The sequence below is a fragment of the Molothrus ater genome, unplaced genomic scaffold, assembly GCF_012460135.2.
Source record: "Molothrus ater isolate BHLD 08-10-18 breed brown headed cowbird unplaced genomic scaffold, BPBGC_Mater_1.1 matUn_MA582, whole genome shotgun sequence".
Taxonomy (NCBI): Eukaryota; Metazoa; Chordata; class Aves; order Passeriformes; family Icteridae; genus Molothrus; species Molothrus ater.
Genome location: NW_023416753.1, coordinates 54,909 through 76,516, shown reverse-complemented (window position 1 = coordinate 76,516; position 21,608 = coordinate 54,909). Strand labels below are relative to the sequence as shown.

Here is a 21,608-nt window from a genome sequence, read left to right as displayed (position 1 = left end):
ATGACCCCTCCACCCACCCTGTGGTACCCTTGACCACAAGTGACCACCTCAGTGACCCCTGGGTGGCCCAGTGCCCCCCCAATGACCCCTCAATGACCAGTGGTGGCCTTGGCCACCAAAACGGCCACTGCAGTGACCCACAGGTGACCCCTGAGCACAAGTGACCACCTCAGTGACCCCTGGGTGGCCCAATGACCCCTCCAATGACCCAGAGGTGACCCCTGAGCACAAGTGACCACCTCAGTGACCCCTGGGTGGCCCAATGCCCCCCCAATGACCAGTGGTGGCCTTGGCCACCAAAACGGCCATTCCAGTGACCCAGAGGTGACCCCTGAGCACAACTGACCACCTCAGTGACCCTTGGGTGGCCCGATGACCCCTCCAGTGACCCAGAGGTGACCCCTGAGCACGAGTGACCTCCCCAGTGACCACCCAGAGTGCCCCCACTCACCGGTGGTGCCCTTGACCACCAGGGTGGTCACCGTGGGCTTGACGGCCGAGACGGTGACGGGGGTGACCAGCCGGACCCCCCCCATGGGCACCGTCCTCAGGATGGTCCCCGGCTGGCCCGGGGCTCCCTTCAGCACCACCTGGGGGACACGGGGACACCGCTGTCACCTGGGGACCCTCGGGGCTGGCACGCCTCGGGGACACCCCGCCAGTGTCACCAAACCCCCCCCTTGTCACTGTCATCAATGTCCCCAAACCCTCAGGTGACCCCACCTCGGTGTTCCCAATGTCCCCAAACCCCCCTTGTCACTGTCATCAATGTCCCCAAACCCTGAGGTGACCCCACCCCGGTGTCCCCAACCCCTCAGCTGACCCCACCCCAGTGTCCCCAATGTCCCCAAACCCTCGTCTGACCCCACCTCCGTGTCCCCAACCCCTCCACATGTCACCCCTCCCCTGTCACCTCCTGTCCCCTCCATTGTCCTTGAAGTCCCCCAATCTCAAATGTCGCCAGGGGGAGGTTCAGGTGTCCCCAGGGTAGTTCAGGTGTCCCCAGGGGCATCCCCAGGTGCCTCCCAAGGGTGTTCAGGTGTCCCCAGGTGTCCCCAGGGTGGTTCAGGTGTCCCCTAGGGGGGCTCATGTGTCCCTGGGTGCCCATTCAGGTGTCCCCAGGGTGGTTCAGGTGTCCCCAGGGTGGCTCAGGTGTCCCCAGGTGCCCCCAGGTGCCCATTCAGGTGCCCCCAGGGTGGTTCAGGTGTCCCCAGGTGTCCCCAGGTACCCGTTCAGGTGTCCCCGGGTGTCCCCAGATGCCCGTTCAGGTGTCCCCAGGTGTCCCCAGGGTGGTTCAGGTGTCCCCAGGGTGGCTCAGGTGTCCCCAGGCGCCCCCAGGTGCCCGTTCAGGTGTCCCCGGGTGTGTCCTCACCTGTGTCACGCCCTGCTGGCCGTGCCCCCCGCCCAGCTTGGGGACAGCCGTGATGATCTTGGCGGGGGTCCCGGTGCCCGAGGTCATCACCTTGGTGGTGATGATGGTGATGGGGGACTTGATCCCAGGGCTGCTGGTGACACCTGGGGACACCGGAGGACACGGGGGGGTCACGGGGGGACATGGAGGGGTCAGCAGGGTGCCAGGGACACAGGGGGTCACAGGGGGACAGGGACATGGAGGGACATGGGGGGACATGAGGGGACAGGGACATGGTGGGGACACAGAGGGCGTCAGGAGGGTGACAAGGACACGGGGGTGACACGAGGGTGACAAGGACATGGGGGAGTCACAGGGGACAGGGTGGGGACATGGAGGGGGTCAGGAGGGTGACAAGGACGCAGGGGGACATGGGGGTCACCCCCTGTCACTCACTGGTGGCCCCTGACTGGGTGGTGATGGGGGATTGGGGGGGCTGGGGGAGTTTGGGGGGGTCTCAGGGAAGTCAGGGATGGTTTGGGGGTCTCAGGTTAATTTGGGGAGGGGTCTCACTCACAGGTAGCCCCCGACTGGGCAATCATGGCCAACATGGGGATGGTTTTGGTGGGGTCAGGTGGGGAGGTTTGGGGATCTCAGGGAGGGTTTGGGGGTCTCAGGGAGGGTTTGGGGGTCTCAGAAGGGTTTAAGGGGTCTCGGGAATGGTTTGGGGGTCTCAGGATGGGTTCAGTTGATTTGGGGAGGGGTCTCACTCACCGGTAGCCCCCAACTGGGTGATGATGGCCGACATGGGGATGGTTTTGATGATGGTGGTGGTGCCGGGGGTGGGGTCTCAGAGGGGTTTGGGGGTCTCAGAGGGGTTTGGGGGTCTCAGGGAGGGTTTGGGGATCTCAGAGGGGTTTGGGGGTCTCAGGGAGGGTTCAGGGGTCTCAGGATGGGTTCAGTTGATTTGGGGAGGGGTCTCACTCACCGGTAGCCCCCGACTGGGTGATGATGGCCGACATGGGGATGGTTTTGATGATGGTGGTGGTGCCGGGCTTGGTGGTGCTGGGGCTGACGCTGCTGATGCCCAGGATGGTGGGGGGCTTGGCCGCCCCCGCCCCCGCCTGCGTGCTGGTCAGGATGGTGGTGGGCTTCCCCTCCCCCGACGTCACCAGCTTCAGGATGGTCCCCGCGGGCAGGGGGCCCTTGGTCTGGGGGGAGGGGTGCGGGGTGGTCACTCGGGGGAGTGGTCACTCGGGGGAGTGGTCACTCGGGGGAGTGGTCACTCGGGGGAGTGATCACTCGGGGGAGTGGTCACTCGGGGGAGTGGTCACTTGAGGGGGGGTGGGCATTTGTGGAGTGGTCATTAAGGGGAGTGGTCAGTAAGAGGAGGGGTCACTCAGGGGAGTGGTCACTCAGGGGAGTGGTCACTCGGGGAGTGGTCACTTAGGGGGGGTGGTCACTGAGGGGAGTGGTCACTCAGGAGTGGTCACTCAAGGGAGTGGTCACTCAGGGGAGTGGTCACTCAGGGGAGTGGTCACTCAGGAGCGGTCACTCAAGGGAGTGGTCACTCAGGGGAGTGGTCACTAGGGGAGTGGTCACTCAGGGGAGTGGTCACTTAGGGGGGGTGGTCACTGAGGGGAGTGGTCACTGAGGGGAGTGGTCACTCAGGAGTGGTCACTCAGGGAGTGGTCACTGAGGGGAGTGGTCACTCAGGGAGTGGTCACTTAGGGGAGTGGTCACTCAGGGAGTGGTCACTTAGGGGAGTGGTCACTCAGGAGTGGTCACTCAGGGGAGTGGTCACTTAGGGGGGGTGGTCACTGAGGGGAGCAGTGGTCACTGGTCAGTGGGGGGGAGTGGTCAGGGAATTTTGGGGAAGGGACTCAGGAGTTTGAAGGGTCTCAGTGATTTGGGGGATTTTTGGGGTGATTTTAGAGTGATTTTTGGGGAATTTTGGGGTGATTTTGGGGTGGTTTTGGGCTGGTTTTGGGCTGGTTTTGGGGTGTCACCTGTATGACCTGTGTGACAGGGCCACTCCAGGCCTGCCCGGTGACAGCCAAGGGGGGTTTTGGGAGGGGTCTCAGGTGACTCTCAGTGATTTGGGGAGGGGTCTCAGAGCTTTGGGGGCAGTTTTGGGGTATTTTGGGGTGATTTTGGGCTGGTTTTGGGGTGTCACCTGGATGATCTGGGTGACGGGGCCGCTCGAGGCCTGCCCGGTGACAGCCGAGGGGGGGGTCTCAGGTGACTCTCAGTGATTTGGGGAGGGGTCTCAGGGCTTTGGGGGTAGTTTTGGGGTGATTTTGGGGTATTTTGGGCTGGTTTTGGGGTATTTTGGGGTGTCACCTGGATGATCTGGGTGACGGGGCCGCTCGAGGCCTGCCCGGTGACAGCCGAGCTCTGCACGGGTTTTGTCTGCACCACCGACATCACCTTGCCCAGGTTGGAGATCTGGGGGGGAACCCCAGGGAAGGTCAGAGACCCCCCCAGGACACCCCCAAAAACCACACCCAAAAAACAAACCCCAAACCCTGATCTTTGAGGGGCTTTAAAGCCCCTGGGACCCCCCAAATTTGGGGGGTTCGGCGTTAAAGAACCCAAAAAAAGGAGAGGGAGTTTGGGGGTGTGCCCCCCACCCCAGGACCCCCCAAATCTTGGTTCTCATGGTTCCCACAGCTCCAACTCACCCAGGACCCCCAAATTTGAGTCTCCATGACCCCAGATACCCCAAATTCGGGTGTCCCTGGCCCCAGAGCCCCCCAAGATCCCCAAAATCTGCATCCTCACACCCCCAACGTCCCCCATCCCCAAATCCAGGCATCCCTGACCCCAAACTCCCCAGGACCCCCCCAAAGCTGCATCCCCCCCATCCCCAAGACCCCCCAAATCCAGGTCCCCACCCCTCCACCATCCCCCCATGTCCCCCCATCCTCAACCCGTCCCCCCACAATGTCCCCAAATCCGTGTCCCCCACCAATGTCCCCCCACCAATATCCCCAAATCCGTGTCCCCACATTCCCAATGTCCCCAAATCCGTGTCCCCACATTCCCAATGTCCCCACATTCCCAATGTCCCCAAACCCAGGTCACCCACCAATGTCCCCCCCTCAATGTCCCCAAATCCGTGTCCCCACATTCCCAATATCCCCAAATCCGTGTCCCCACATTCCCAATGTCCCCACATTCCCAATGTCCCCAAATCCGTGTCCCCACGTTCCCAATGTCCCCAGTTCCGTGTCCCCACATTCCCAATGTCCCCAAATTCCCAATGTCCCCAGTTCCGTGTCCCCACATTCCCAATGTCCCCACATTCCCAATGTCCCCACATTCCCAATGTCCCCAAACCCGTGTCCCACCCCCCGGATGTCCCCAAACCCATGTCCCCCCTCACCAGGGCGCTGCCCCCCGGCACGGAGATGGGGCTCTTGACCAGCGTGATGGTCTTGGTGACCCCTCCGACCACGGTGGTGACCACCTGGGCCTGCTGGGCCACCGTCACCGTCCCCGACTTGTGCACGGTGATGATGGGCCTGGTGGCCGCGTTGGTGGCCGCGGGTGACGCCCCCGCCGTGCCCACCTGGGCGGCCGCCGTCTTCAGCATGCGCGTGGCAGGGTTGCTCACCTGGGGGGGACACGCGGGGACATTGAGGGCACAGCGTGGGGACACGGTGGGGACATTGTCACACATTGAGGGGACAGTGCAGGGACAGCATGGGGAGATTGAGGGGACAGCATTGGGGACACGATGGGGAGATTGAGGGGACAGCGTGGGGACATGGTGGGACATTGAGGGCACAGCGTGGGGACACGGTGGGGACATTGTCACACATTGAGGGGACAGTGCAGGGACAGCATGGGGAGATTGAGGGGACAGCGTTGGGGACACGATGGGGAGATTGAGGGGACAGCATGGGGACACGGTGGGACATTGAGGGGACATTGCGGGGACAGCATGGGGAGATTGAGGGGACAGCGTGGGGACACGGTGGGACATTGTCACACATTGAGGGGACAGCGTTGGGGACACGATGGGGAGATTGAGGGGACAGCATGGGGACATGGTGGGACATTGAGGGGACATTGCGGGGACAGCATGGGGAGATTGAGGGGACAGCGTGGGGACATGGTGGGGACATTGTCACACATTGAGGGGACAGTGCAGGGACAGCATGGGGAGATTGAGGGGACAGCATGGGGACATGGTGGGACATTGAGGGGACAGCGTTGGGGACACGATGGGGACATCATCGGATATTGAGGGGACATGGTGGGGACATGGTGGGACATTGAGGAGACAGCGTTGGGGACATGGTGGGACATTGAGGGGACAGTGCAGGGACACCATGGGGAGATTGAGGGGACAGCGTGGGGACATGGTGGGGATAGTGGGGGACATGGTGGGACATCGAGGGGACAGTGTTGGGGACATGGTGGGGACATTGAGGGGATGGCGTTGGGGACACGATGGGGACATCATCGGACATTGAGGGGACAGCGTGGGGACAGCGTGGGGACATTGAGGGGACAGCACTGGGGACATGATGTGTGACATTTGAGGGAGGTTGAGAGGAGATGGTGGGAATATGGCGGGGAGATTGAGGGGACAGCGGGGGGACATGGTGGGGACATTGAGGGGACATGGTGGGGACATGGTGGGGAGATTGAGGGGACAGCATGGGGACATAGTGGGGAATATCGTGGGGACATTGTGGGGACACCCACGAGGCTGCTGGTGACACCACACGGTGACCCTGAGCCCACCCCAGGCCCCAGTGACATCATGGTGACAACGACACCGATGACATCGTGGCCTCCCTTAGCCCTCCAATGTCACCTCGGGGCCACCAGTGTCACCCTGGCGCCACCCCAGACACCAGAGAGCTTTCTGGTGACACTGGTGACAAAGACGCCACCACACCAAGCACCCCCCAGTGCCACCCAAGCCCTGGTGACACCAAGGTGACAATGCCACCACCACGGCATGACCTCACCAAGCCCTGGTGACACCGAGGTGACAATGCCACCACCACGCCAAGCCCTCCCAGTGCCACCCAAACGCCGGTGACACCACGGTGACAACGCCACCCCCCAGCGCCACCCAAGCCCTGGTGACACCAAGGTGACAACGCCACCCCCCAGCGCCACCCAAGCCCTGGTGACACCAAGGTGACAACGCCACCCCCCAGCGCCACCCAAGCCCTGGTGACACCAAGGTGACAACGCCACCCCCCAGTGCCACCCAAGCCCCCGCAGCGTCCCCTACCATGACAGGTGACGAGGCCACCTTGACGGTGGCGGGCAGGGTGGTGGCCCCGGGGGTCACGGCCACCGTCTTGACGATGGTGGCCCCGGCGGGGACGCTGAGCACGGTGGGCGCCGAGGCCGGGGGGATTTTCTGTGTGGCCGCGGCTGCTGCGGCCAGAGCGGCCATGCCGCTCATCTGGGGACTGCTGCCGATCACCTGCGGGGATGGGGGACACCTGAGCACACCTGGGGACACACCTGGGGACAGCTGAGCACACCTGGGGACACCTGGGGACACCTGGGGGAACACCTGGGCACAGCTGGGGACACCTGGGGGGGGACACCTGAGCACACCTGGGGACAGCTGGGGGAACACCTGAGCACACCTGGGGACACCTGGGGACACCTGGGGACAGCTGGGGGGACAGCTGGGGGCTGCGGCCATGCCGCTCATCTGGGGACTGCTGCCGATCACCTGCGGGGATGGGGGACACCTGAGCACACCTGGGGACACACCTGGGGACAGCTGGGGGAACACCTGAGCACAGCTCTGGGGACTGCTGGGGACAACTGGGGGGACACCTGGCACACCTGGGGACAGCTAGGGGGACACACCTGAGCACACCTGGGCACAGCTGAGCACACCTGGGCACAGCTAGAGGCACACCCGGGGACACTTGGGGACACACCTGAGCACACCTGGGGATGCACCTGATAACAACTGGGGCACACCTGGGGCGCAGCTGGGACAGCAAGGTCACACCCAGGTACCACCTGTGTCACACCTGTGTCCCCAGGTACGTCCTGTGTCACACCTGTATCACCCATGTACCCCCTGGAGCTCACCTGTGTCACACCTGTGTCCCCAGGTACATCCTGTGTCACACCTGTGTCCCCAGGTACCCCCCCCCAGGACCCTCTGGGCTCCCTCCCTCTGTCCCCAGCCACCCCCGGGACCCCTCCCCGTGTCCCCCACCTGTCCCCCCAGGTGTCCCCCAGGTGCTCTCACCGTGCCCTGGGGGCTCTGGGTGGGCACCACCATCCTGACGCCGGCGGGCAGCGATGTCACCGTCACCGGGGCCTTGCCGGGCCCGGCCGAGCGCACGGTGACCAACGGCGGCCCCGCGGTGGCCGCAGGGGGACCGGTCACCTTCAGCACTGCTGGGACACCTGGCAGGGGACATGGGGGGTCAGGGTGGGGGACAGGGACACCCAGGGACGTCCCCCGTGTCCCCTGTCACCCTCAGCACCCTCCTGTCCCTCTCAGTGTCCCCTCCACATCCCCAATGTCCCCGTTTCCCCCTCCAATGTCCCCCCCCCGTGTCCCCATCTCTGCCCCACCATATCCTCCCCAATGGCCCCCTCCATGTTCCCATTTCCCCCCCAAATGTCCCCAATGTCCCCTGCAATGTCCCCATTTCCCCCCTCAACATCCCCGTCTCTGCCTCCCCCATGTCCCCAATATCCCCTCAGTGTCCCCATCTCTCCTCCCGTGTCCCCAATGACTCCATTCCCCCCACAATGTCCCCATTCCCCCCATGTCCCCATCTCCTCCCCATGTCCCCCACAACGTCCCCATTCCCCCCACAATATCCCTGTGTCCCCCATCTCCACCTCACACTGTCCCCAACGTCCTGCCACTATCTCCATTCCCCACCTCACAACGTCCCCATTCCCCCCACAATGTCCCCATCTCCCCCCACCATGTCCTTAATGTCCCCATCTCCCCACCCAGTTCCCAATATCCCCATTCCCCCCCACAATGTCCCCATCTCCCCCACCAATATCCCCCCAATGTCCCCATCTCCCCCCACGTCCCCATTCCCCCCCACAATGTCCCCATCTCCCCCACCAATATCCCCAACATCCTCCAATGTCCCCATGTCCCCCCAGTGTCCCCATTCCTCCCTCCCCCCATGTCCCCCCAACATCCCCATGTCCCCCCAGTGTCCCCATCCCTCCCTCCCCCCGTGTCCCCCCGGTGTCCCCACACCCTCGGTGTCACTCACCGGGTGCCCTCCCCGCCGTGGCCGCTCCGCTCGCCGCCGCCGCCGCCGTTGCCCCCCCGGCCGCGGGCAGCACCTGCAGGGTGGCCCCGGGGGGCGCGGCCACCGCCCCCGCTGTCCCCCCGGCCGCCGCCGCCACCGCCGCCACCCCCCCGGCGGTGCCGCCGCTGCCGCCACCTGTCCCCGCCGCCGTCCCCGCCGTCCCCACGGCGGCGGCGGTGACGCCGGGCGGGTTGGGGGGCGCGGCGGGCGGGGGCAGCAGGGTGAGCCCCACGCCCCCCAGCTGGGGCAGGGCGGGGGGCGCGGGCGGCGGCGCGGGCGCGGCGGGCGCGGGGCTCTTGGGGGGGTTGGCGGGCACCGAGGGCACGGGCGGCGGCGCGGGCGCGGCGGGCAGCTCGTACTTCTGCAGCTGCAGCAGGTACGAGTCGGCCGTGGGCACCGCGCCCCAGCTCACCTCCAGCGACGTGGTGTTGGCGCGCACCAGCTGCACGCGGCCCGGCGCGGGCGGGCGCTCTGCGGGGACAGGGGACACCTGGGTACACCTGGGGTACACCTGGGGTACACCTGGGGTACACCTGGGTACACCTGTACCACTTATATCACACCTGGGTACACCTGGGGTACACCTATACCACTTATATCACACCTTGGTACACCTGGGTACACCTGGGTACACCTGGGTACACCTGGGGTACACCTGTACCACTTATATCACACCTTGGTACACCTGGGTACACCTGGGTACACCTGGGTACACCTATACCACTTATATCACACCTGGGTACACCTGGGTACAGGTGGGTACACCTGGGTACACCTGTACCACTCATATCACACCTGGGGTACACCTATACCACTTATATCACACCTGGGTACAGGTGGGTACAGGTGGGTACACCTGGGGTACACCTGTACCACTTATATCACACCTTGGTACACCTGCAGTACACCTGGGTATACCTGGGTACAGGTGGGTACAGCTGGGGTACACCTGTACCACTCATATCACACCTGGGGTACACCTGTACCACTTATACCACACCTCAGTACACCTGGGGTACACCTGGGTACACCTGTACCACTTATATCACACCTGGGGTACACCTGGGTACACCTGGGGTACAGCTGGGTGCACCTGGGGTACACCTGGGTACAGCTGGGTACAGGTGGGTACACCTAGGTACACCTCTACCACTCATATCACACCTGGGTACACCTGGGGTACACCTATACCACTTATATCACACCTGGGTACAGGTGGGTACAGGTGGGTACACGTGGGTACACCTGTACCACTTATATCACACCTGGGACATACCTGGGTACACCTGTACCACTCATATCACATCTGGGTACACCTGGGGTACGCCTCAGGTACAGGTAGAGTGTACCTATGTAACATCTGCTACACCTACAGTACACCTGGACCACTCATATCACACCTGGGTACACCTGGGGTACAGGTGGGTATGCCTGAGGTACACCTGTACCACTCATATCACACCTGGATACAGGTAGAGTAACATCTGGGTTATACCTATGTAGTATCTCCTACACCTGTGGTACACCTGGACCACTCATATCACACCAGGTGTACTCACAGCACATCTGGATACACCTGCATTTTACCTGTGTAACACCTGGCACACCTGGGTTACACCTGGATTACTCACCTGTCTCCAGGTACCACAGGTCCTTGCAGCCCCCCAGGTCCTTGCAGCCCCCCCCAGACTCACTGAACCCCCCCAGACTCACCTGTCTCCAGGTACCACAGGTCCTTGCAGCCCCCCTGGTTGTTCCAGCCCCCCAGGTCCTTGCAGCCCCCCTAGACTCACCTGTCTCCAGGTACCACAGGTCCTTGCAGCACACCTGGTTGTTCCAGCCCCCCAGGTCCTTGCAGCCCCCCCAGACTCACCTGTCTCCAGGTACCACAGGTCCTTGCAGCCCCCCTGGTTGTTCCAGCCCCCCAGGTCCTTGCAGCCCCCCCAGACTCACCTGTCTCCAGGTACCACAGGTCCTTGCAGCACACCTGGTTGTTCCAGGCCTTGCGGTAGCCGTCGCGGCCACTCCAGATGTACAGGCGGGGTGGCGATGGCCACGGCGCAGTGCCCGGCGCGAGCCCGCGGCACGTTGTCCTCCAGGGTCTCCAGCACCAGGGGCTCCCAGGCCATCGAGTCTGGGGGGGCACAGGGGGTCACACAGGGGTTTTGGGGGGGTCACAGAGGGGTTTTGGGGGGTCACACAGGGGTTTGGGGGAATTTGGGGGGCTCAGAGTGGAGTTTGGGGAGGGGTCTGGGGGTTCCTCCAGGGTCTCCAGCATCAGGAGCTTCCAGGCCATCGAGTCTGGGGGGGCACAGGGGGGTCACAGAGGGGTCTGGGGGGGTCAGGGAGGGATTTGGGGAAATCTGGGGAGGGGTCTGGGGGTTCCTCCAGGGTCTCCAGCACCAGGGGCTCCCAGGTCATTGAGTCTGGGGGGGCACAGGGGGGTCACACGGGGGTTTTGGGGGGGTCACAGAGGGGTTTTGGGGGGTCACACAGGGGTTTTGGGGAATTTGGGGGGCTCAGAGTGGAGTTTGGGGAGGGGTCTGAGGGTTCCTTCAGGGTCTCCAGCACCAGGGGCTCCCAGGTCATCGAGTCTGGGGGGGCACAGGGGGTCACACAGGGGTTTGGGGGGGTCAGGGAGGGATTTGGGGGGCTCAGAGTGGGGTTTGGGGAGGGGTCTGGGGGTTCCCTCAGGGTCTCCAGCACCAGGGGCTCCCAGGTCATTGAGTCTGGGGGGGCACAGGGGGGTCACAGAGGGGTTTTGGGGGGGTCACACTTGGGTTTTGGGGGGTCACACAGGGGTTTGGGGGGGTCACAGAGGGGTCACAGAGGGGTCTGGGGGGGTCAGGGAGGGATTTGGGGAAATTTGGGGAGGGGTCTGGGGGTTCCTCCAGGGTCTCCAGCACCAGGGGCTCCCAGGCCATGGAGCCTGGGGGGGTTTGGGGGGTCAGGGAGGAGTTTGGGGGGATTTGGGGAAGGATTCAGGGGGGGTTTTAGGGTGGCTTTAAGGTCAGTTCTGGGGGTCTTAAGCCCTCTCCTCCCCCAGAGTGAGGTTTGGGGTGTTTCAAGGTGGGTTTGAGGGGTTTCTAGGGTGGATTTGGGGTGAGTTTTGGGGGTCCCAAGCCCCCTCCTCACCCAGGTTCAGGCAGGCCAGGGTGTTGGTGCATTTCCACTCCTTCTCGTGCGTCGCCACCTTCACGTCATCCATCACCAGGGGCACCCACCCCCCAAAAACGTACATCCTGGGGGGGGGGGTAAGAGATCAGGGGGGTCAGGGGGACACTCAGAGACCCCCACCCCAAAAATCTGCACAGCCCTGGGGGGTCCACAAGGGTCACAAAAATCACAGAAACACCCAGACCCCAAAAATGCCCATCCTGGGGTGGGGTCATAGGGGCACCCACCCCCCAAAATGTCCCTCCTGGGTGGGGGAGGTCAAAGGTCAGGGGGACACCCAGAGACCCCCAAATTTTTATGTTTGGGGGGGGGGGGGGGGGGTCATGAGATCACTCCTATTAATTAAAAAAAATTAAATTAAATCAAAACATCCTCCCCTTAAGGACCTCAAGGCCTTCCAGGGAGGGGACAGGGACACAAAGGGACCCCCTCAGGATAAAGGGGGGGTTCGGGGGGGGGGTTTTTGGGGTGGGGGGGTCGCCCCCAGACTCACTTGTTGCCAATGGTGGTGGCTGAGTGGAGGCTGCGGGGCAGGGGAGCGACCCCGCTCAGGCTCGGCTTGTTCCAGGTCAGCGTCTCTGGAAAACGCCCAAAACGTGAGGAAATGGCCCCAAAACGTGAGGAAATGACCCCAAAATTACTCAGCACGTGAAGAAATGAACTCGAAATGTGAGGAAACGGCCCCAAAATGTGAGAGGACAACTCCAAAATGATAAGAAACGGCCCCAAAATCGCTGAAAATGTAAGGAAACAGCCACTCCTGCCCCCATAGACACCAACACATCCCAATGTCTCTCACTAACTTTCACTTCCCCGATCCCAAAACCCCTCCAAACCCCACAAAACCCCCATAAAACCCCACAAAAACCCCATAAAATGCCCATATCAATATCCAATGTCCACAGGTCCCCCAGCCTGCAGCCGCTCGTGCCCCCATAGACACCAACATCCTCCAGTAACCCCCATTCCCCTGACCCCAAAACCCCTCCAAACCCCACAAAAACCCCACAAAAACCCCATAAAACCCCCCCAAAACCCCCAAATCCCCCATACCAATATCCAATGTCCATAAATCCCCCAGCCTGCAGCCGCTCATGCCCCCGTAGATGACGACGCCTCACAGTAACCCCCATTCCCCTGACCCCAAACCCCCACAAAACCCCCCAAAACCCCTCCAAACCCCACAAAAACCCCATAAAATCCCTCCAAACCCCCATAAAACCCCATAAAAACCCCTCCAAACCCCCATAAAACCCCATAAAACCCCTCCAAACCCCCATAAAACCCCCATACCAATATCCAATGTCCATAAATCCCCCAGCCTGCAGCCGCTCATGTCCCCGTAGATGGCATCTCCCAGTACCCCTCACTACCTTCCACTCCCCTGAACCCAAAATCCCTCCAAACCCCCACAAAACTCCTCCAAACCCCATAAAACCCCCAAATCCCCCATACCAATATCCAATGTCCATAAATCCCCCAGCCTGCAGCCGCTCATGCCCCCGTAGATGACGACGCCTCACAGTAACCCCCATTCCCCTGACCCCAAACCCCCACAAAACCCCCCAAAACCCCTCCAAACCCCACAAAAACCCCATAAAACCCCTCCAAACCCCCATAAAACCCCCATACCAATATCCAATGTCCATAAATCCCCCAGCCTGCAGCCGCTCATGCCCCCGTAGATGACGAGGCGCGAGCGCCGCCCGTCGCGCTCCGTGTACACCACGGCCGTGTGGGATTCCCGGGGAGGGGGCAGCACCCCATAAGTGATGGGGATGTCCCAGGCCAGCACCCCCGAGCCTGGGCGCAGCTCCAGCACGTACAGGTCGTTCAGGTACCTGGGGTAAAGGGGTATGGGGTCAGGAGATCCTATAAAAAGTCCTTAAAAGGGGGCTTGGATATGTGGGATTGGCCTAAAAGGGCCCTTAAACGCCATAAAATGCAGCCAGGATGGTCCCAAAGACACCTGTGCAGGTGGTTCAGGTATGGAGAGAGAGGATTGAGGTCAGGAGACCCCAGAAAAATCCTAAAAAGGTGTTTGGATATGTGGGACTGTCCTAAAAGAGTGTTTGGGATATGGGATTGCACCATAAGGTCCCTTAAATCCCATAAAATGTGCCCAGGGTGGTCCCAATGTCACCTGGGCAGGTGCGTTCAGGTGTGTGGGGAGGGGGTTGAGAAGGTCAGGAGATCCCAAAAAAAAATCCTAAAAGGGTGTTTGGATATGTGGGACTGCCCTAAAAGGGGAGCTGGGAATATGGGACACCCCTAAAAGGTCCCTTAAATGCCATAAAATGCAGCCAGGATGGCCCCAAAGACACCTGTGCCCACCTGTGCAGGTGGTTCAGGTATGGAGAGAGAGGATTGAGGTCAGGAGACCCCAAAAAAACCCTAAAAGGGTGTTTGGATATGTGGGACTGCCCTAAAAGGGTGCTGGGGATATGGGACACCCCTAAAAGGTCCCTTAAATGCCATAAATGCAGCCAGGATGGCCCCAAAGACACCTGTGCCCACCTGTGCAGGTGTTCAGATATCTAGAAAAGGGATTAAGAAGGTCTGGACAGCCCAAAAAAACCCTAAAAGGATGTTTGGATATGTGGGACTGGCCTAAAAAAGGGGGTCAGGGCTATGGGATTGCCCTAAAAGGTTCATTAAATCCCATAAAATGCAGCCAAGGTGATCCCATGTGCCCACATGTGCAGGTGGTGCCAAAAACCAGGAGACCCCAAAGAAAAACCCCTAAAAGTGTTTTTAGGAATTCATGACGCCCCTAAAAGAGTCCTTAAATCCCCTAAAATTCAACCCAGGATCCCTGAGTCCCCCACCGCCCATCCCCAAAGATGACCCCAAAGTTTTGGGGTCGCTCCTGTGTCCCCCAAAGATGGGGAATGGCCCCAATCCCCTCCCATCCCAACCCAATTTTCGGGGTTTTGGGGTGTCCCCCTGCCCTCCCTGTAACTCCCAGGGTTTTGGGATCACCTGTATGGGCTCCTGTGCCCTCCTAAAAATGATCCCAATGCTCCAGACTCACCCCCACACCCCCCAAAAATCCCTGTGTGCCCCCACACCCAGCCCAAGCCCCCCTCCCCTCCAATTATCCCCAGGGTTTTTGGGGTTCCCCCGAGGTTTTGGGTTACCCCGAGATTTTGGGGTGCCCCCTAAAAATGACCCCAATGTTGCAGCCTCACCCCCACACCCCCCCCAAGTGCCCTCTCCCTCTACAGATTCCCTTTGGGATTTTTTGGGGTATCCCCGGGGTTTTGGGGTGCCCCCGGGGTTTTGGGGTGCCCTGGGGTTTTGGGGCGCCCCATACCGTGGGATGTTGTTTTTGGGGTCCTCGCTGTCGTTGGCCAGCCCCCCAAACAGGTAACACTTGTTGCCCACCAGGGAGAAGCTGTGGCCCAGCCGGGGGCAAGGGGGGGGCCCATTTTTGGGGGTCTTCGCCTTCAGCCGCTTCCACTCCCACCTGGAGGCCTGGAATGGGAGGGGGAGATGTGGGATTTGGGGAGGGGTCTGCAATTGGGGGGCACCCAGGGGGATGGGGAACCCCAAACATGGGGGGGGTTCAGGGGTTCTGGGGAGGGTCCAAGGTGTTTGGGGGGGGGTTCTGAGGGGTCACCCATGGTTTGGGGGGGTTCCCAAGGGGTCACCCATGGTTTGGGGGGGTTCCCAGGGGGTCCCCAGGTGTTTGGGGGGTTCCCAGGGGGTCACCCATGGTTTAGGAGGGTTCCCCAGGTGCTCAGGGGGGGTCCCCAGGTAGTTCCCCAGGTACTTGGGGGTTTCCAGGTGGTCCCCACATGCTCAGGGGGGTTCCCCAGGTGCTCAGGGGGAGTCCCCAGGTTCTCCCCACATGCTCAGAAGTTCCCCAGGTGCTCCCCAGGTACTCAGGGGGGTCCCCAGGAGTTCCCCAGGTATTCAGGGGGGGTTCCCAAGTGGCTCAGGGGGTTCCCCAGGTGTCCCCCACATGCTCAGGGGGCTTCCCCAGGTGGTCAGGGGGGGTTGCCCAGGTGCTGGGGGGGTTCCCCAGGTGCTCCCCAGGTGTCCCACACATGCTCAGGGGGGGTTCCCCAGGTGCTCAGGGGGTTCCCCAGGTGTCCCCCAGGTGCTCAGGGGGGGCTCCCAAGTGGCTCAGGGTCCCCAGGTGTCCCCCACATGCTCGGGGGGCTTCCCCAGGTGCTCAGGGGGGGTTCCCCAGGTGCTCAGGTCGGGTTCCGCAGGAGTTCCCCAGGTGCTGAGGGGGTTCCCCAGGTACACAGGGGGTTCCCCAGGTGTCCCCCACATGCTCGGGGGGGGTTCCCCAGGTACTCAGGGGGTTCCCCAGGTGTCCCCCACATGCTTGGGGGGGGTTCCCCAGGTGCTGAGGGGGTTCCCCAGGTGCTCCCCAGGTACACAGGGGGTTCCCCAGGTGTCCCCCACATGCTCAGGGGGGGTTCCCCAAGTGCTCAGGGGGGATTCCCCAGGAGTTCCCCAGGTGCTCGGGGGGTTCCCCAGGTGGTCAGGGGGGGTTCCCCAGGTGCTCAGGGGGTTCCCCAGGTGTCCCCCACATGCTCAGGGGGGGTTCCCCAGGTGTCCCCCACATGCTCAGGGGGGGTTCCCCACGTGCTCAGGGGGTTCCCCAGGTGTCCCCCACATGCTCAGGGGGTGTTCCCCAGGTGCTCAGGGGGTTCCCCAGGTGTCCCCCACATGCTCAGGGGGGGTTCCCCAGGTGCTCAGGGGGGTTCCCCAGGTGCTGGGTACCTGCAGCTCGTAGAGGTCGTTGCTGTACTTGCCGTACTCCACCATGCCCCCGAACACCAGCAGCCGCGTGCCGTCACACACAAAGCCGTAGGCGGCACAGCCCGGGGGGATGTCCCCCCGCACGGCCGGGATGAACCACTGGTTGGTGGCTGTGGGGACACAGAGGGGACAAAATGGGGACAGGAACACAGAGGGGACAGTGAGAACGATCCCCTGAACCCACAGGATGAGCCACTGGTTGGTGGCTGTGGGGACACAGAGGGGACAAGGACACAGGGACACAGAGGTGAGAACAATCCCCTGAACCCTCAGGATGAGCCACTGGTTGGTGGCTGTGGGGACACAGAGGGGACAAAACGGGGACAGGGACACGGGGGGGACAGTGAGAATGATCCCCTGAACCCCCAGGATGAACCACACTGCTCGGTGGCTGTGGGGACACAGAGGGGACAGTGACACACTGAAAATGACCCCCCCACCCAAAATGAACCACTGTTGGGGACAAAATGGGGACAGCAACACAGGGAGAACACCAGGAACGAGCCCAAATCCCATCCCTGCGGTCCCCCAACCCCACCTGTGTTGCACACCTGCAGCTCCTCCCCAATGCCATCCCTGCAGGGACCCTCCCATGTCCCCAGGTGCCCCCCCAGGTGCCCACCTGTGTTGTCGACCTGCAGCTCCTCCCCAATCCCATCCCTGTAGGGACCCTCCCATGCCCCCAGGTGCCCCCCAGGTGCCCCCCCAGGTGCCCACCTGTGTTGTAGACGTGCAGCTCGTCCACGATGCCCTCGTTGCCCCCCCCGAAGACCACGATGAGCTCCTTGATGGCCACGGCTCTGTGGCCGTGCCGGGGCCGGGGCACGGGCCCAGCCCATCCCACCACCCGCTTCCAGCGCGGCTGCAGCGCGGGGGGACCCGGGGGGGCCCGCGGCGGGGACCCCCCCCCGCCCAGGCCTGCCATGCGTCCCCCGCTGCCTGTCCTGGGGGGACACGGCGGGGTCAGGTATGGGGGATACCCCAAAAATCATCAGAATTAACTGGCAACCTGAAAATCCCTAAAATGAACTGACCCCCCCACACTGCTTGTGCTGAAGGGACACGGGGGGGTCAGGTATGGGGGGGTACCCCAAAAGTCACCAAAATCATCAAAAACTGGTACTCCAAAAATGGCTAAAATGAACTGACCCCCCCCACTCCCAGTGACACTGAACCCCCTCCACTGCCTATGCTGGAGGGACATGGGGGGGGTCAGGTATGGGGGATACCCTAAAAATCATCAAAATTAACTTGGTACTCCAAAAATCCCTAAAATGAAATGACCCCCCCCCCCACTGCCTGTGCTGGGGGGACACGGGGGGGGTGAGACATGGGGGATACCCCAAAAATCATCAGAATTAACTGGTACTCCAAAAATCGCTAAAATGAAATTACTCCCCCCCCATCCCACTGACACTGAACCCCCCCCGCTGCCTGAGCTGGGGGGACATGGGGGGGTCAGGCATGGGGGATACCCCAAAAATCATCAAAATGAACTGGCAACCCGAAAATCCCTAAAATGAACTGAACCCCCCACTGCTTGTGCTGGAGGGACATGGGGGGGTCAGGTATAGGGGATACCCCAAAAATCATCAAAATGAACTGACCCCCCCTGCTGCCTGTCCTGGGGGCGACATGGGGCGTCAGACACGGGGGATACCCCAAAAATCATCAAAATTAACTGGTACTCCAAAATTTGCTAAAATGAACTGAACCCCGACTGCCTGTCCTGGGGGGACACGGGGGGGTGACACATGGGGGATACCCGAAAAACCACCAAAATTAACTGGCAACCCGAAAATCCCTAAAATGAACTGACCCCCCCCCGCTGCCTGTCCCCCTACAGTGACCTGACCTTTCTGGGGGGGGAGGTTGGATATGGGGGACACCCCAAAAACCAAACCAATCACCTGAGCCCCCCTCGCATCCCCACCCTATTGACCCTTCTGGGAGGATTGGGGGGGTCTGGATGTGGGGGACACCCCCAAAACCCCCCCATTAACACTTGGGCATAGGGACCCCCCCCCCATTAGATCTCTTGGGGGGGGGGGGGGGTGTCCCCAAATCTGGGGATCAATCCCCTTCTGCCCCCCCCCCCAAACTCTGGCCCCATCCCCAAAATACCCCAGGGGCTTGACACGTCCCCCCTCCCCCAAATCCCGCATAGAATCTTTAATTACCCCCCCCACCGCAATTACCACGAAAGAGTTAATTACCCCCCCCCCCCACGGCAGGGGGTGTGACAATGGGGGAGGAGTCCATTTGAGGGGGAGGGGAGCGGAGCATTTATTTCTCCCCGTTAATTACTTTCTTCATTATATCTTTTCTTAATTACCCTTCTTAACACCACAAACACCCCCCCACACCCAATTTCCCCCTTCCCCCCCCCCAGAAAATTTATCTCCCTTAAGTTTTATCTCCCCCCACCCTCAAATTCCCCCTCAGGCCGTGCCCCCCACCCCAGTGTCAACCTCCCCGCAAATTATCTCCTCAGACTGTGCGCAACCCCCACCTCCCCAAATTCCCCCCTCATGTTCAACTCCCCCCTCCTCAAATTCCCCCCTCAGGCTGTGACCCCCCCCCCCCCCTTCAAGTTCAATTCCCCCGCCCCCGAAATTCCCCCTCAGGCCGTGCCCCCCCCCCCCAAAATGCCCAACCCCCCCTCAGCCCTGCCCCTCCCCTCACGCCCCCTCCCCCCCCTCAGGCCCCTGCGCGCCGCCATCTTGTCTCTGCCCGGGCGGAAAATGGCGGCCGCCTCCTCCCCCCCACCGCCGCCCCCCCCGCTCACCGCGGCCCCCGCGGCCGCCTCCCTCTCCCGGCCCGCGGCCGCTCCCCGATTCCCGGTGGCGGCTCCGAGGGTCGCGCGGCTGCAGCGGCTCCCGGCGCGGGGCTGCGGCTGCAGGCGGAGCGCGGCGGCGGCGGCCCCTCACGCCGCCCTGGGAGCCGCCATCTTGCGCCTGTGTCCGGCGGCCGCCGAGGGTGGGCGGGAAGCGACGGGAGTGGGCGGGGCCAGCGCGGACACGCCCCCTCCGGACCCGGGCGGCGCCATCTTGGCCGGGGACGGGGGGCGACATTGTGGGGAAGGCGGGACGGGAAAAGGCGGCGGCATTTTGGGAGGGGGACCGGGAGGAGGTTCACCGCCATCTCGGTGGCCTCCGAGCCGGGCCCGGTAACCGCGAGGCTGGGGCGAGCGGTGGAGGGGCGCGGGGGGGACTGTACGGAGCTGCCTGAAGGGGCGCGGCCATGGCGCCAACGGAGGGGGTGTGGTTACGGAAGGGCGTGGCCACGCCCACTCCAACCGCCTCTTAAAGGAGCCGCCCCCCCAGCCCGTCTTTTACGCGGTTTTCCCTCCTTTTCTCCCCCCGAGCCCCGCCATCTCCCGGTGCCGCCCCCTCCCGGCCTTCCCACCGCCCCGTAATCGCTCCCTGGCATTCCCGGCCTCGTCTCCTCACACACACCGAATGCCCCGCGGTCTAGTTGCCGGCGGCGCGGCCCGTTTCCCGGCGGCGCAGCGCTGTACGGAGCGCTCAGCCCGCCATGGGCGCCGCCATCTTGGGCGCCCCTCCTCTCCTTGTGTACCGCCCCCTCCGCAAACCGCGCCCCCTCATCCTCCTCTGTCCTGGGGCACCCCCGGTCTCCCCACCGCCCCCCGGGGTTAACGGGAGGCCGGAGCCGCTCTGAGGCTTCACGGCCCCGATGTTCCGAGCGACGCAAACGGGCCGGGGATCCCCGGCGCTGCCATCGCCCCCCACCCCCCCACCCCGGACTCTCAAGATGGCGGCGCGCGGGACCCGGATGCGGCGGCCCCTCCCAGGATGGCGCCCCGGGGGCGGTGGGGGAGAAGGACCCGGATGTCAGCGCACGGCGCCGCCATGACACCCCGCACATCCCCTCCCAATATGGCGCCGCCCATCCGGCGGAACCAAAGCCTGCTGTCGGCCCCGACGGGGACCCCGCGGTCCCTACCCTCCCTCCCGGCGCTTCTCGGTTCTTTCCGCCCTTACCGGGTGCGGCTCCGCTACCGCAGCGGCTCCAAGGCGGCGGAGCGGCCGGTGCCCGGGTGCGCGGGGGAGGGGTCACAAGATGGCGGCGCGCTGCTGTGGGAAGGGGGGGGTCCAAGATGGCGCCGCCCGGTGCCCGGATCTTCCTCCTCGTCCTCCTCCTCTTCCTCCTCCTCGCCGCGCGCACAAGATGGCGGCGCCTGACCGGGACGGGAGCGGAGCTTTGAGCGCTCTTCACGCTCTTCGCTCAGGCCCCGCCACCCTCTCCTCTCGTCCCCCCTCCGGAACAGCCCCAATGCGGCGCCCCAAGATGGCGCAGGTGGGAGCTTGCAGCTCCGCGGCGGCCCAAGATGGCGGCGGCCGCGGGACCCGGATGCGCCGCTCTCTGCGCCGCTCCGCCGCCACTCCGCACCTGCAGCCACCCGCCGCCCGCTGACCCCGGGCGCCGCTTTCCGCTGCCGCCGCCGCTCGCTCCGGGCCGCCGCCGCCGCGCTGAAAGCCGAGAAAGGCCCGCTCGCCGCGCCGGCTACTGGCGCTTGGGAGCCGCCATTTTGGACGCGTCTCCTCCACCCGCCACAAAGATGGCGCCCGCCAGTCCCCGGATGGTGGCGCTTAACGGCTGCGGCGCTCACTGCGCGTGCGTGACTGCACGGGTCGTAATGGCGCATGCGTGGCTCCACCTCGTTCTTGCGCAGGCGCTTTTCCCGCCTCTCCCGTAACGGATTTTTGTTCAAACACCCGAATTTGGCGCTTTTCGCCCCTGTTTTGCCCTTTGGGATCCCAAGATGCTCCAGGAGGCGTGGAGGAGAGGAAGAGTGTGGAGGTTCCTCAGCAGGGGGCTCAGGATGACAGTCTCAGGGTTTGGGGAGGTTTTGGGGAAGATTTCGCTAGTTTTGGGGTGTCCCTCCTCAGGCTCATGTGTGAAACAGCCCCAGGTGTGACAATAAAGCCTCAGGTGTGACAATAAACGCCCAGGTGTGGCAATAAACCACCAGATGTGACAATAAACGC

General features: G+C 62.9%; 1 protein-coding gene across 1 annotated transcript in view; it reads right to left on the bottom strand.

Moving 5' to 3' along the window:
• Positions 1-20,181, bottom strand: part of HCFC1 (host cell factor C1) — a 28,247-nt gene extending 8,066 nt beyond the window's left edge. The window contains 17 exon segments of the mRNA XM_054518446.1: positions 452-590; positions 1,373-1,515; positions 2,340-2,562; positions 3,695-3,799; positions 4,740-4,970; positions 6,612-6,809; positions 7,602-7,762; positions 8,602-9,111; positions 10,594-10,681; positions 10,683-10,774; positions 11,776-11,882; positions 12,311-12,395; positions 13,450-13,658; positions 15,134-15,294; positions 16,558-16,706; positions 17,314-17,540; positions 20,055-20,181. Of these exon segments, the coding sequence (XP_054374421.1) occupies positions 452-590; positions 1,373-1,515; positions 2,340-2,562; positions 3,695-3,799; positions 4,740-4,970; positions 6,612-6,809; positions 7,602-7,762; positions 8,602-9,111; positions 10,594-10,681; positions 10,683-10,774; positions 11,776-11,882; positions 12,311-12,395; positions 13,450-13,658; positions 15,134-15,294; positions 16,558-16,706; positions 17,314-17,521 (2,809 nt within the window). The 5' untranslated portion in view covers positions 17,522-17,540; positions 20,055-20,181.
• Positions 20,182-21,608: the final 1,427 nt, after the last annotated feature.